The 14,047-nt window shown below is 49.0% G+C and overlaps 1 protein-coding gene across 1 annotated transcript in view; it reads left to right on the top strand.

Annotated features, from left to right (window-relative positions):
- The first annotated feature begins 11,468 nt into the window (after nt 1–11,468).
- Nucleotides 11,469–14,047, top strand: part of CABLES1 (Cdk5 and Abl enzyme substrate 1) — a 119,540-nt gene continuing 116,961 nt past the window's right edge. The window contains exon 1 of the mRNA XM_083187524.1: nt 11,469–12,226. Within this exon, the coding sequence (XP_083043650.1) occupies nt 11,628–12,226 (599 nt within the window). The 5' untranslated portion in view covers nt 11,469–11,627. The remainder of the gene's footprint in view (nt 12,227–14,047) is intronic.

Genomic DNA, 14,047 nt, shown 5'->3' with positions numbered 1-14,047 from the left:
ATCTGCATAGGGATTATTTTCTGATTACTGCATCAGGACAGTTCCTCTCTGCAGCCATAAATCTCCTATATGAGTCTAAGGGCCTCATTCAGATCTCATCGGTACTGCGTGCATTCGCACGCAGTACCGATGTTGCGCGTCTGCGCATGCGCAGGTGGGTATCTGCGGTTCGCCGGGTGCACGCTCCCATGGCGGCGTGGGGGGACGGAGATGAGCGGGGGGCGCCGGGCTGCCCCATTACCATATGGGAACGCCCAGCGTTATATGGGCGTTCCCATGAGAACGCTGGGCGTTTTCATGGTAATGAGGCAGTGACGCGGGTGTGGGGGGCGGGTAGCTGACATCACCGGATGTCAGCTACCCGGCCATATCACGCCAGCGTGCACACAAATGTAAGTAACTGAAAAGTCACTTATATAGGCGTGCACGCTAAACATCACTTGATGGTCGGTGACCATCGAAAGATGTGGGCGGTTACCCGAGCCATGCGAATGGATGTTTATGCAAAACATCCATTCGCAGCTGTTCGGGTGAAGCCGCACTTTGAGGGGGGGGGTCATTCACCGGGCGGGGTTTGGTGGACTCGCAAGGCTGCGAATTCGCAGCCTTGCGAATCAACCAGAATAACCCCCTAAGCCTCATACACAAGGTGATCCTGCGACCAGCGGCTTACCAGTGAACAGCTGTGTTCCCCCGGCACCGGCAGTACAGTATCTCCTTTTCATCAGTGACCATCTCTGGTCGGTGATGAAAAGGAGACACTGAGCAATATGATTGCTGAGCAATCAATTGCTCAGCAATATATTGCCAGTAATCATATTGCTCCATGTGTAGGGAGCTTAAAGGTCCATGTACACTGGGCGATTATGCCCAGCGTGTATGGAAAGCAATGAACGCTATCATTGCTGGGGGGGGGGGAAAGCCGCTCAGTGCATACACACTGCTCGTCGCCGGGTCTTATACAATGGGCGGCTTTGAGCTGCTTTTCATACACATTAAATATAAGCTGGATACAGTATAAAAATAAACTTGTCCTCGAATGGTCTATTACAATGTATTGTACACTGCAATACACAATCTATGATGTGAATTTGCATCCTTATGAGTGAACCAGATCCCGCTTTGAGAATGGTGATACACTGTGCCACCATTCGCAAGCCGCGTTCCTTCGCACTGGCTGTGAATGGATGTTTTACATAAACATCCACTCGCATGCCATGGGGAACCTCTCATATCTTTAGATGTGGAAGGTGCACGCATATGTAAGATTGCTCTGAGCAACCTTACATATGCGAGTGCGCTCGGGGGGAAATGGGCGGGCAGCTGAAATCCGGTGATGTCAGCTGTCCGCCCCAGCAGGTTCATCATGGACTCATTAGCATAGGAATGCCCATGAAATGCTGGGCGGTCCCATATGCTGTGCACAGAAATGCAGTATACAGTACAGTACAGAATTTATGTGCCTGGCTATGGTACACTATGTATGTGCATGGTTTATTACACTACAGTACATGATGTATGTACATGGTCTATTCCACTACAGTACACAATGTATGTCCATGGTCTGTTACAGTACAGTACACAATGTATGTACATGGTCTGTTACACTATAGTACACGATGTATGTACATGGTCTGTTACACTATAGTACACGATGTATGTACATGGTCTGTTACACTACAGTACACGATGTATGTACATGGTCTGTTACAGTACAGTACACGATGTATGTACATGGTCTATTCCACTACAGTACACGATGTATGTACATGGTCTATTCCACTACAGTACACGATGTATGTACATGGTCTGTTACAGTACAGTACACGATGTATGTACATGGTCTGTTACAGTACAGTACACGATGTATGTACATGGTCTGTTACAGTACAGTACACGATGTATGTACATGGTCTGTTACACTATAGTACACGATGTATGTACATGGTCTATTCCACTACAGTACACGATGTATTACATGGTCTGTTACAGTACAGTACACGATGTATGTACATGGTCTGTTACAGTACAGTACACAATGTATGTACATGGTCTGTTACACTATAGTACACGATGTATGTACATGGTCTGTTACAGTACAGTACACAATGTATGTATATAGTCTGTCACACTCAGCCGCGGCGGTGCGCGGCGGGCTTACTACTCACCCGTTCGCGCCCGCCGTCGGCTAGCGTGTAGTGGTCTCCAGTTCAGCGGCAGCAGGCAGCGGCAGTCTGGTGGGCAGCAGGCAGCGTGGGACGCCGGCAAGTGTAGCGGTATGTGCTGTAGGGGCGCCGGGAGGCCGGCGCCGCCATCTTGGTTAGTAGTAGTACGTTTATTTATAAGGCGCCACAAAGTGTCCGCAGCGCCGTACATAGCAAACAAAAACAAAAAACAAATTACAAGGTAACGTACAGGGTGTGTAGAAAGATACAGTATAAATAGGGGTATAGCTGGTAGAACTAAAATCAGCATCAGTTCAGAAGTAGGTGTCAAAATAGACAAGGAGACCGAAGATGAAGTAGAGGAAGGGAAGAACAGGACAGGAGCACAGGTGAGGTAATGAGGTAGGGTGAGTACGTGAGGAAGGAGGGCCCTGCTCATAAGAGTTAACATACTAAAAATAGGTGGGTGGACGAACGAAATACAATAGGATAAGTAGGAACGGAGGGGAACGGAGGCAGGATAAGGGCAATGGTTAAGGGCAAATAGCAGATTGGTCCTTGTCTGAGGTTTCCGCCCATACTGACCTGACAGCCAATGGCAGCCGCCCTCTAGGGATATAGGGGATCTGCCTAGGCCTGTTCAGTGTCAGTAAAAAGAGTCTCCAGAGGCGTTCACAGCTCCCAGCTGACTCCGGCTCTCTGACTCACCTCTCCTGACTTGGTGCCTTGCTTCAGTGCTCTGTGTTGGTCTCGGTTCAGCTTAACCCCATCACTGCCAGTTCTCTCCACAGTCTGGTCTCTGCCTGCATCCCTGAGCTTCCTGGCCTAAGCTCTTCAAGCCGTCTGCTTCCAAGCAACTTCCCATTTCTTCTGTCATCATCCATCTTCTTTCAGTCTTCAAGGATCCCTCATAACCATCAAGTACATTCTCTTTCCGGATTTCTTCATTTCTCAAGACCCCAGCCTGCCGTCCGCAGTGCTTGAACTGTCATTGTTTAAATTAACTTTTCTTCTTTCAAAGTGCCGTGCTGGCTCAATTCTTATTACCACTAACTGCCACTTAAAGAAAGTATTCAAGTGTGTATTGTTCCATTTATGAATTCTATTATTAAACCTGCACGATTTAATCCTTCCTCCTCTGGTCCGTCTCCGGTTGCTACACACCACACGACTCCATCCAGCCCTTCAGTTGTGACAGTTTGTACTGACCCGATGGAGTCGGGTGAAGAACAGGCTTCCATGGCGGACGCACTTCACAGCATCATGGCTCGTCTGGAGCAAGTAGAGGCTACCCAACGTCAAGTGGCTCAATTTCTTCAGGCCTTGGCTCCGCCCCAGGCGGCTCCCTCAGTTTCTGTGGCTTCAGCACCAGAGGTTCCAGTCCCTGTTCCTACACCTGGACCCGTGGTTCCTCATCATATGCAATTACCAACCCCCAGCAAATATGATGGTTCACCGAGAGGATGCCGTGGGTTTCTGAACCAATGCGATGTTCATTTCACCTTGCAGTCTTCTCACTTTCCTACCTCCAAGGCAAAGGTGGCATATATTGTGTCTCTCCTGGCAGGGTCAGCTTTGGACTGGGTGTCCCCTCTCTGGGAACGCGCTGATCGATCCCCTGCTCAATGACTATGAAGCTTTCATTACCTCTTTCCGTCGCATCTTCGACGAACCTGGCAGAGTGTCTTCTGCCGCTACCGAGATCCTGAGGATTCGCCAGGGCAGTCGTTCAGTGGGACAATATGTTGTGCAGTTCCAGACTCTGGCTTCGGAATTAAAATGGAACGAAGAGGCTCTCGTCTCCGCCTTCTGGAATGGGCTGGCAGGTCGTATTAAGGACAAATTAACTACCCGTGACTCTCCTGCTACCTTGGTTGAACTCATCTCTTTGTGCATCAAAGTAGATCTACGGATGCAGGAGCGTCAACTAGAGAGAAATCGCTCCGATCGTCTCCACCCTCGTCTCACCACCAACGCTGTTTCTGTTCCTAGACCAAGTCCCTCCACAACTACACCACCAGACGAACCCATGCAGATCAACCGCTCTCGGCTTTCCTTTGAAGAAAAGTTCCGTAGACGCCGAGAGAATCTTTACATGTACTGCGGTTCTTCCGCTCATCTGCTGTCTTCCTGTCCACTGCGTCCGGGAAACGACCGCTCCTAACCTCCCCGAGGGAGGTCAGGTTAGGAGTCCTGCTTTCGTCTCCCTCTTCAACGGTGCCCACCATTCCTGTTACCCTTGTGTGCCCTCAGGGAAAAATCAAGATCCAGGCTCTACTAGATTCCGGAGCGGCCGGGAACGTCCTTTCTTCTTCTTTCGTCCTTCAACATTCCTTGGCCCATCCGTTGGTTCTCACTGCAGTAGATGGGAGTCGCATCAGCAGTGGGCAAATCACCCTTCAAACCAATCCAGTGACAGTTCTCGTGGGTGCTTTACATCAAGAGACTCTAGAATTTTTTGTCCTTCCTCAGTCCTCACACCAGGTAGTCCTGGGCCTACCATGGCTTACTAAGCACAACCCTCATATTGATTGGACCAGTATGGAGATCAAAGCCTGGGGTACGAACTGCCTAACTACTTGCATGCCTCGTGTCATTCCACTCCATCAAACTAATCCTCAAGAAGTAGGAGGTTCCAGTCTTTCGTCTTCACCAGCTTCACCCTTGTCGTTACCCACACCATATCTTTCTTTTTCTGGCGTCTTCAGCAAGGGAGGTGCCGATACCCTGCCGCCTCATCGTCCCTGGGACTGTCCGATAGAGTTGATACCTGGGAAGTGCCCACCACGGGGCCACATCTACCCCTTGTCTCTGCCTGAGACCAAGGTCATGTCTGACTACATTCGTGAAAACTTGAATAAAGGGTTCATTCGCCCATCTACTTCGCCAGCCGGAGCAGGGTTTTTCTTTGTAAAGAAAAAAGATGGAACCCTCCGGCTGTGTATTGACTACAGGGGCCTGAACGATATCACGATCAAGAACCGCTATCCTTTACCCCTTATCACCGAATTATTTGACAAAATCCGAGGGGCTTCCATCTTTACTAAATTGGATCTAAGAGGGGCGTACAACTTGATCCGAATCCGATCTGGAGATGAGTGGAAGACGGCTTTCAACACCCGAGATGGCCACTATGAATACCTGGTGATGCCCTTTGGTCTTTGCAACGCTCCGGCCGGCTTCCAACAATTTGTAAACGACATATTTTGAGATTTACTGTATCATTCCGTTGTGGTGTATCTCGATGACATCCTCATCTTCTCGTCTAACCTCCATCTCCATTGGCAAACAGTAGCTGAAGTCTTGTGGCGCCTTCGCCAAAATAAATTGTTCTGCAAGCTAGACAAGTGTGTCTTTGAGGTCACTTCCATTCCATTCCTTGGCCACATCCTCTCCAGCACTGGGATAGAGATGGATCCAGAAAAAGTAAAAGCCATCTTAGACTGGACAGCGCCCACCACGCTCAAAGGCATCCAGAGGTTCCTGGGCTTTTCAAACTATTATCGTCGTTTCATCCGAAACTTCTCCACCCTTGCTGCACCCCTTACTGCTCTCACCCGTAAGGGATCCGATCCAAGTCAGTGGTCCCCTGAAGCCTCCCAAGCCTTCCAACAACTTAAGGATGCTTTTGTCTCCGCCCCAATTCTTCTCCAGCCAAACCTCGACAAACCCTTTATTCTTGAGGTGGACGCATCCTCAGAGGGGGTAGGGGCAATCTTGTCGCAGAGAGGGGAGGACCAGGTGCTTCACCCCTGTGCCTTCTTCTCCAAGAAGTTTCTTCCAGCAGAGAAGAATTACCCCATTGGGGAGCAGGAGTTACTGGCAGTCAAATCTGCATTGGAGGAGTGGCGGTACCTCCTGGAGGGGGCACGACATAAAATTACTGTGTATTCCGACCATAAAAATCTCTCATTCCTCAAGCACGCCCAATGTCTTACAGCTCGTCAAGCCCGCTGGGCCATGTTCTTCGAACGCTTCGACTTTCAAATCAGATTCAGACCCGGGACGATGAATGCCAAGGCCGATGCTCTTTCACGCTCTTTTGAAACTTCAGCTGACCTAGAGACTCCTCCTCGACCCATCCTCGACCCTCTGGTCTTTGCTCAAGTAACAGTCCAGCCTTCACCTCCACCAGGCAAGACCTTCGTTCCCCTCAGTCTCCGAAAGAGAGTACTGTCCTGGGCACATGCTTCCCGCTTCGCAGGGCATACTGGGGCACAGAAGACCTTAATGTTCCTGTTGCGTTCATACTGGTGGCCTACCATTCGTCGCGATGTAACCAGCTTTGTCGCCTCCTGTGTAAAGTGCGCTCAGCATAAGTCCTCCAGAACGTCTCCTGCCGGTCCTCTTCTACCTCTAGCCATACCAACAGAACCATGGTCCCACCTCTCTATGGACTTTATCTGCGAACTTCCTCCCTCCAAAGGGCATACGGTAATCTGTGTGGTGGTTGACCGGTTTTCAAAGATGGTGCACTTCTTCCCATTAAAAGGCCTTCCATCTGCTCCAGTGTTGGCTCAGCTCTTCATTTCCACCATCTTCAAACTCCATGTGTTGCCGAAAGAGATTATATCTGACCGTGGCGTGCAGTTCGTCGCAAAGTTTTGGAGGGCCCTCTGTTCCGCTGTACAAGTCAAGCTCAAGTTCTCCACTGCTTTCCACCCACAAACCAACTGACAGACAGAACGTGTCAACCAGGACTTGGAGGCCTTCATTCGCTTGTTCATCTCTTCCTCTCAAGACGACTGGGTAGACCTTCTGCCTTGGGCGGAATTTGCGCACAACAATTCCTATCATTCATCCTCCGGCACCACTCCCTTTTTTACTGTCTTTGGCAAACATCCCCGATCTCCAGAGTTCTCAGATCTATCATTGCCCGATGTCCCTGCAGCTGCTTCTTCCCTACAACGGTTTGCAAAGATCTGGTCAGACGTTCATACCGCTCTCCTTAAAGCATCCGCTCGATATAAAAGGATGGCGGACAGGAAAAGAAGAGCGGCTCCCAAGTTGAAGGTTGGAGATCGAGTATGGCTGTCTACCCGCCATATACGCCTTCGGTTACCATCCATGAAGCTGGCTCCTCGGTTCATCGGGCCGTACCCAATTACTCAGGTGATTAATCCGGTGGCCTACAGACTACAGCTCCCTTCTTCCTTAAAGATATCAAACTCTTTTCATGTGTCTCTTTTGAAACCTTTGCGATTGAACTTATATCAGAAAAAGGTGCCTAAACCGCCCAAGATTGGCTCAGAGAGAGAGAGACAGAGTTCGAGGTGAAGCGCATTATCGACTCACGTTGCCGCAATACCCATCTTCAGTATCTGGTAGAGTGGCTTGGATTCGGTCCTGAAGAGAATTCCTGGGTTGATGCTGCAGATCTCCATGCTCCCCGTCTGGTGAGACAATTCTTTCAAAGGAATCCACACAAGGTGCGTAGGTGCCCTGGGGTCACCCAGAAAGGGGGGGGTACTGTCACACTCAGCCGCGGCGGGCTTACTACTCACCCGTTCGCGCCCGCCGTCGGCTAGCGTGTAGTGGTCTCCAGTTCAGCGGCAGCAGGCAGCGGCAGTCTGGTGGACAGCAGGCAGCGTGGGACGCCGGCAAGTGTAGCGGTATGTGCTGTAGGGGCGCCGGGAGGCCGGCGCCGCCATCTTGGTTAAGGGCAAATAGCAGATTGGTCCTTGTCTGAGGTTTCCGCCCATACTGACCTGACAGCCAATGGCAGCCGCCCTCTAGGGATATAGGGGATCTGCCTAGGCCTGTTCAGTATTAGTACAAAGAGTCTCCAGAGGCGTTCACAGCTCCCAGTTGACTCCGGCTCTCTGACTCACCTCTCCTGACTTGGTGCCTTGCTTCAGTGCTCTGTGTTGGTCTCGGTTCAGCTTAACCCCATCGCTGCCAGTTCTCTCCACAGTCTGGTCTCTGCCTGCATCCCTGAGCTTCCTGGCCTAAGCTCTTCAAGCCGTCTGCTTCCAAGCAACTTCCCATTTCTTCTGTCATCATCCATCTTCTTTCAGTCTTCAAGGATCCCTCATAACCATCAAGTACATTGCCGTCCGCAGTGCTTGAACTGTCATTGTTTAAATGAACTTTTCTTCTTTCAAAGTGCCGTGCTGGCTCAATTCTTTTTTTTTTTTTTGTTTTTTTTTTTTTTTTTCAATATATCTTTTGCTGGCTCAATTCTTATTACCACTAACTGCCACTTAAAGAAAGTATTCAAGTGTGTATTGTTCCATTTATGAATTCTATTATTAAACCTGCACGATTTAATCCTTCCTCCTCTGGTCCGTCTCCGGTTGCTACACACCACACGACTCCATCCAGCCCTTCAGTTGTGACATAGTCTATTGTTATGTAGTGTACACTGCAGAGCACAATGTATATGCCTGGTCTATAACTATGTACTGTTCACTATAGCATACAATGTATATGCCTGGTCTATAACTATGTACTGTTCACTATAGCATACAATGTATATGCTCTGGTCTAATACTGGCCCTGATTCAGGACCATATGCTAAACAGGGGCCCGGCCGAATTCCCTCTGTATAATGTGAGGGGATGTACACAAACAAATCCCCTCGTATGCGGCCATAGGGGAGAGAAATCATTCAATGGCCGCCGACCATCTAGTGATTTCTCACCCCTAGGAAATAAAAGTCAGTCTAGACTGAATTTTATTTCCTTTGGTGTCTACCGAAGAGGGGGCTGACGTCAAGCGACATCAGCCACTTACCCCCGGCAGGCATAGGCCCACCCGCATTCCCAGGGGAATGCCAAGCATTTTCATGGGACTCCTATAAACACTGGGCTTTCCACTGATCCAGCCTCCTGTCTGCCCCCCACCCCTCTGGAGAGAACAGCTGAGCGAGTGTGAAACTCGCCAAAGCCATTCGCTCCCTGGGTCCGCACATGCGCAAATAAACGCATGCGCAGACCCCCAACCATCGGAAAGAGTGATGTAGAATCAGGCCCACTATGTACTGTGCACCAGCTTTAGATGTCCTAATAGGTGTGCGAGGCCCATGCCTGACAATGTCACTTGCTGGGTCAGCGCAGCAGGCTGCCCCCTGAGACCATGCATCAGGGCAGCAGACCCTTTTTTTTACAATGTAAAACCATAGATGGGGTCTTTGGCAGAGATTTGCAAATGCTGCTGTTTACTTTATTGCAGTCCATCTGTCAAGAATCAGGAGGCATCTGATTCATAAAGAAGGTGGTGACTGTGCCGGCAGTGTTCTGCTGATGCCTGGTACTGCTGAGCGGCACTACAGCCGTACTGAAGTGCCCACGGAGATGGTGTGGCATGGCATCATAGGTGAAGGCTCTGGTCTCTAACTAGACATACTGTATATGTGAGCGATGCCAATCGCACAGGAAACTATTTGTATCACTAGATCCGAGAATAAGAAATGATCCCCTATTGATTTCCTATTTTCTCCTTCATGTGACAAAAATATATAGGCCGGGGTGAGCTACCACTTGACAAATGAATATACATAGCACATAGGGGATTTATTATTTAAGAGATACACTGACACTGTTTTATATATATAAGGGTGGAATTTACATATATATATATATATATATATATATTTTATAAAATGACACTGTGACACCACAAGTAGAAGCTGGTTTTTATTACAAGAAAAAGTCGCAATCACACATTTATTATAATTTTACAAAAGGGGACTTCACATATGCATTGGTATTCTCACAGGAGCGCATATTTTTGGGGTGCCAGAAGACTGCCCAACAGTTGGGATTCTGACGGTCAGTACTCTGACATCGGAATCCCGACTGTTTAAATGCCCAATAGTCGGGATCCAGACTGACAGTGGCTATCCCTTGTGGGGGTCCATGACCCCCTTAGAGGTAGAATATAACCTATGGCGAGCAGAGCGAGCCAATGACCCTGCAGCGCGGCGAGCACAGTGAGCCCACAATCAGCTTCTTTCTGCTCGCCCTCCTGTCGTGATACTGACCCTCGGGATCCCGATTGTCGGACCGCCATACCACACCCAAAGTTTTGTATCACATTTCCATACTTTTTTCACCTCTCTTTCTCTTATATATTTTCCAGTTTTTAAAATATATGAAATTAAATAATGAATGTGCATTTTTAACTCTTTTGGTTCACCACACCAGGACAATTCGTTTCCTTTCTTGTACTTTGGCCATACATAGAGATGCATGGATCCCAGTCTTGTGGTAGTTGCAGCCATGGACTTACCCTTACTGGAATATTGCATATATAAAGTATGTATGTCGCAGGCCGCTTATTTAGTTATGTTTTTATACTGCTGGAGGGAACACAAAATAATTTTTTTCCAATAACATACAGTGTGCAATGTATGTGCCTGGTGTAATACAAAGTACTGCACAATATACTGTATGCACCTAATACCAATAGTATGTACAGTACCAGGTTTGCAGGCACTGGACCTGTGTAGTGAAAAGAAAGAGATTGGATTTGTGCAGGGAAAGGGAAGAGTTTGGATATGTGTATGGATAGGGAAGAGATTGAATTTATGAAAGGAAAATGAAGAGATTGGACTGGTGTAGGGAAAGAAAAGGGATCGGACTTGTGTAGTGAAGGAAAGAATTTGGACTTATGTAGGAAAAGAAAATAAATTGGACTTGTGTCTGACTTGTGTAGTGAAAGGAAATAAATCAGGGAAAGGATTGGACTTGTTAGGGAAAGGGAAAAAGTATTGGATTTGTATAGGGAAATGGTAAGATATCTTCCTTGTGTAGGGGAAAGAGATCGAACTTGCGAAGGGAAGAGATCGAACTTGTGAAGGGAAAGGGAAGAAATTGGATTTCTATATGGAAAGGGAAGTTATTGGACTTGTGTAGGGAATAATGATACTGGATTTTTGTATGAAAAGGGAAGAAATAGATTGCACTTGCATATATGAGGGAAGGGATTGAACTTCTGCAGGGAAAGGAAATATATTGAATATGTGTATGGAAAAGGAAGAAAGAGATTGGACTTGGATTTGTGCGGGGAAAGGGAAGAGATTGAAGTTAAAGGAAAGAGATAGGACTGATACAGGGAAAGGGAAAAGATTGGACTTGTGCAAGGAAAGGGAAGAGATTGGACTTGTGCAAGGAAAGGGAAGAGATTGGACTTGTGCAGGGAAAGGGAAGAGATTGGACTTGTGCAGGGAAAGGGAAGAGATTGGACTTGTGCAGGGAAAGGAAAGAGATTGGACTTGTGCAGGGAAAGGGAAGAGAACTAGCAGCACTTGAAGGAAGTTCCAGCCCATTGCTGCTGCCTGCAAACACAGAGTACAGGGGAGGAAGGATCATACATCAGTGATCCCGCCCCACTGGCAGCAATAACAAGCGGTGCCTCGCTGCTGCTGATAGTGCTGCTGTGCTGTGTATACTCGTGCAGAACTCCTGTCAGCCCGTCCTGCACTCGGCAGCAGCACATTCATTCACAGAAACGTGCACCATGGCGGCTGCCACCAGCAGTAGCAAGAGCAGCAATGGGATGATGATTGCGGGTCCCATGCAGTCCCCAGGTGGCCACAGCCTGGAGCACGTAAGGAGGCAGCAGCTCATGGACCCCCGTAGGAGACAGGCAGCTCTCTCATTCCTCACCAACATCTCCCTGGACGGGCGACCCCTGCAGGAGTGTGCGGGAGCAGAGGAGGAGAGCCCTGCAGGTGTAGCAGCAGCCGGTCTGCAGCATGCCCGCACACAGCATGTCCCGGGCTCACCGTCTCCTGCGCTCTCTCCCATGCGCTTACTGCAGCTCCAGCACAGCAGCAGCCGGGCCTCGCCACCTCTCCTGGCGATGTGTCCTTTGGCCGTCCTGCGGGGGGACGAGGAGATACATGTGCTGGGACAGGAGCTGGCAGAGGCGGAGGATGCCTTCACCGGTGCTCCCTTCACATCTGTCAGCGCAGTGAGCAGGGGCCGCCTGAACTCCTTCACCTACGGCATCTCCCCAGCAGCTATCTGCAGGACGGCGGCCGCTGCCCAGAGCTTCTCCTGCTCTGACCCAGTGCAAGGGCTGTTCTCCGGAGCCATGGACAATCCGAGGTCACGGTAAGGAAGCTCCTCGTGTCACCTCAGGGGAGAAGCTGTACTAGAGCATGTCCTAGCTGTGCCCGGGGCAGGGAGAGCCCATTGCACGTAACGCTGGCCATGCTTTATTCATGGGGCACACTGCCATCAGTAACGTGCCATTGGTGACCACCTACTCAGCATTTGTGGAAGTCATGTATGAAACATTGGATGATCATCAATAGAAAAAATGTGGTATGTGTATAGATGTTGTAGAATGTGTGTATTCTGGCCACGCCCCATTTACCAGTGGCCACACCCCTTTCCAGATTTGTACCGATTTCTACCCATCAGATGTTGGAGGGTATGGACAAGCGACCTTCGCCATTTAACCCCAGTGCCGGCCGCTCATTGGCAGGTATTCAATGCTGTGGGCGAGCGGCCCTGTCAGTATTCAATGCAGCCCCCTCATACGCCAACTGGGGGAAATGGCGTATGCGGCTCCAGAAGCAGTGAGACTCGTGGCTAAATACAGCGAGTTTTCTGCATTAGCCGCAGGTCTCGCTGTTTTGGGGAATTCTCACAGTCCTGTGAAGGCGAGGATTTCCCCAGAGCGTTGAATAGAGCGAGCGGCCAGTGCGGGGGTTAAACAGTGAGGATCGCTGGTTTTCTGCAATCCTCGCTGTTTAACCCCCTCGCCGGCCGCATTGAATACCTGCCACTGTATTCAATGTTCCAGGGGAACCCTCACTGTTGGCTGATGGCGAGGATTCTCCCAAACAGCGAGGTCCATGGGTAATGCATGGAGCATTTAACCGTGAGCCTCGCTGTGTCCACAAAAACCCAGCAAGGTGGAAACTACATGTGCAGGGGGGTCAGTTGACCGTGTGAGCTGTGACAGCGAGCAGTCAGCACTGCTCGTAAAAAGCATTGAATATACCCTTGTGTCTTTGTGCATGTGTGAGAGAGATGTAGTTTAACTCGCTTCTGTTATTACATCGGCCCGGCCGCTAATCACTGGGGGGGATTGCAGGGGACAGCCGCGCCGAGCGTAACTTGGCGGGCTGTTATCATTGTGCAAAGTAGTTGCGGTAGTAATACATTGGGGTAAACGTAATCCCCCCTCAGTTATCCAGCGTTAAGTGCAGAAATGCACTTAACGCTGGTTAGTACATCTGCCCCACTGCTATTTACCAGTCTCTTCTTTTCATATACAAGGCCAATGTATTGTATTTTTGTTACCTGTGGGGACCACAGATTGTTTTTTATATGGGAATTTTTTTTTCTGTCAGTCCCAATATGTTTTGCCCTGTGGGGATCTCATGGTGTGCCTTGGCAATTTTAAAATCTAATTTAGTGTGCCGCAAGGTAAAAAGGTTAAAAATCACTGCACTAGACACATATGACACTAGTAAACCCGCTCACAGCAAAAGCTTTGAAAGCTAGTCTGCTACCTTCTGTGTTTGTGCATGTGTGAGCAAGAGATGTAGTTTCAATCTCTGCCAGCAGATGGCAGTGTTTCAGAGGCTCACAGACACTAGACCTATATTTATAGATGATATTGGTATGCTGGACCAAGCTTTCCAGGAAATACTTTCAGCCAGCCTGGGGTTTATTTAATCCAATGTTGCAGGTGTAATATGCCGCCATTTAGAACATTTGCTCTCTTAATTTTTCCATGGCAGAAGGCAAGTCGATTTTGTCCCATTAGCTTCTGTGAGTTGAGCTATTGCTGCCCCTTGCGTGCGCGTGCGTGTGTGTGTGTGTGTGTGTGTGTGTGTGTGTGTGTATAGATAAATCATATATTGTATATTCAGGAATTTTAGTGTCCTATAAAAACAAGCCTATTATTGGTTGCTGTGC

This window comes from Crinia signifera, chromosome 5 (assembly GCF_055691185.1).
Source record: "Crinia signifera chromosome 5, ASM5569118v1, whole genome shotgun sequence".
NCBI classification, from domain to species: Eukaryota; Metazoa; Chordata; class Amphibia; order Anura; family Myobatrachidae; genus Crinia; species Crinia signifera.
The sequence above is the reverse complement of the archived record's forward strand: the minus strand, read 5'-3'. Positions and strand labels throughout refer to the sequence as shown.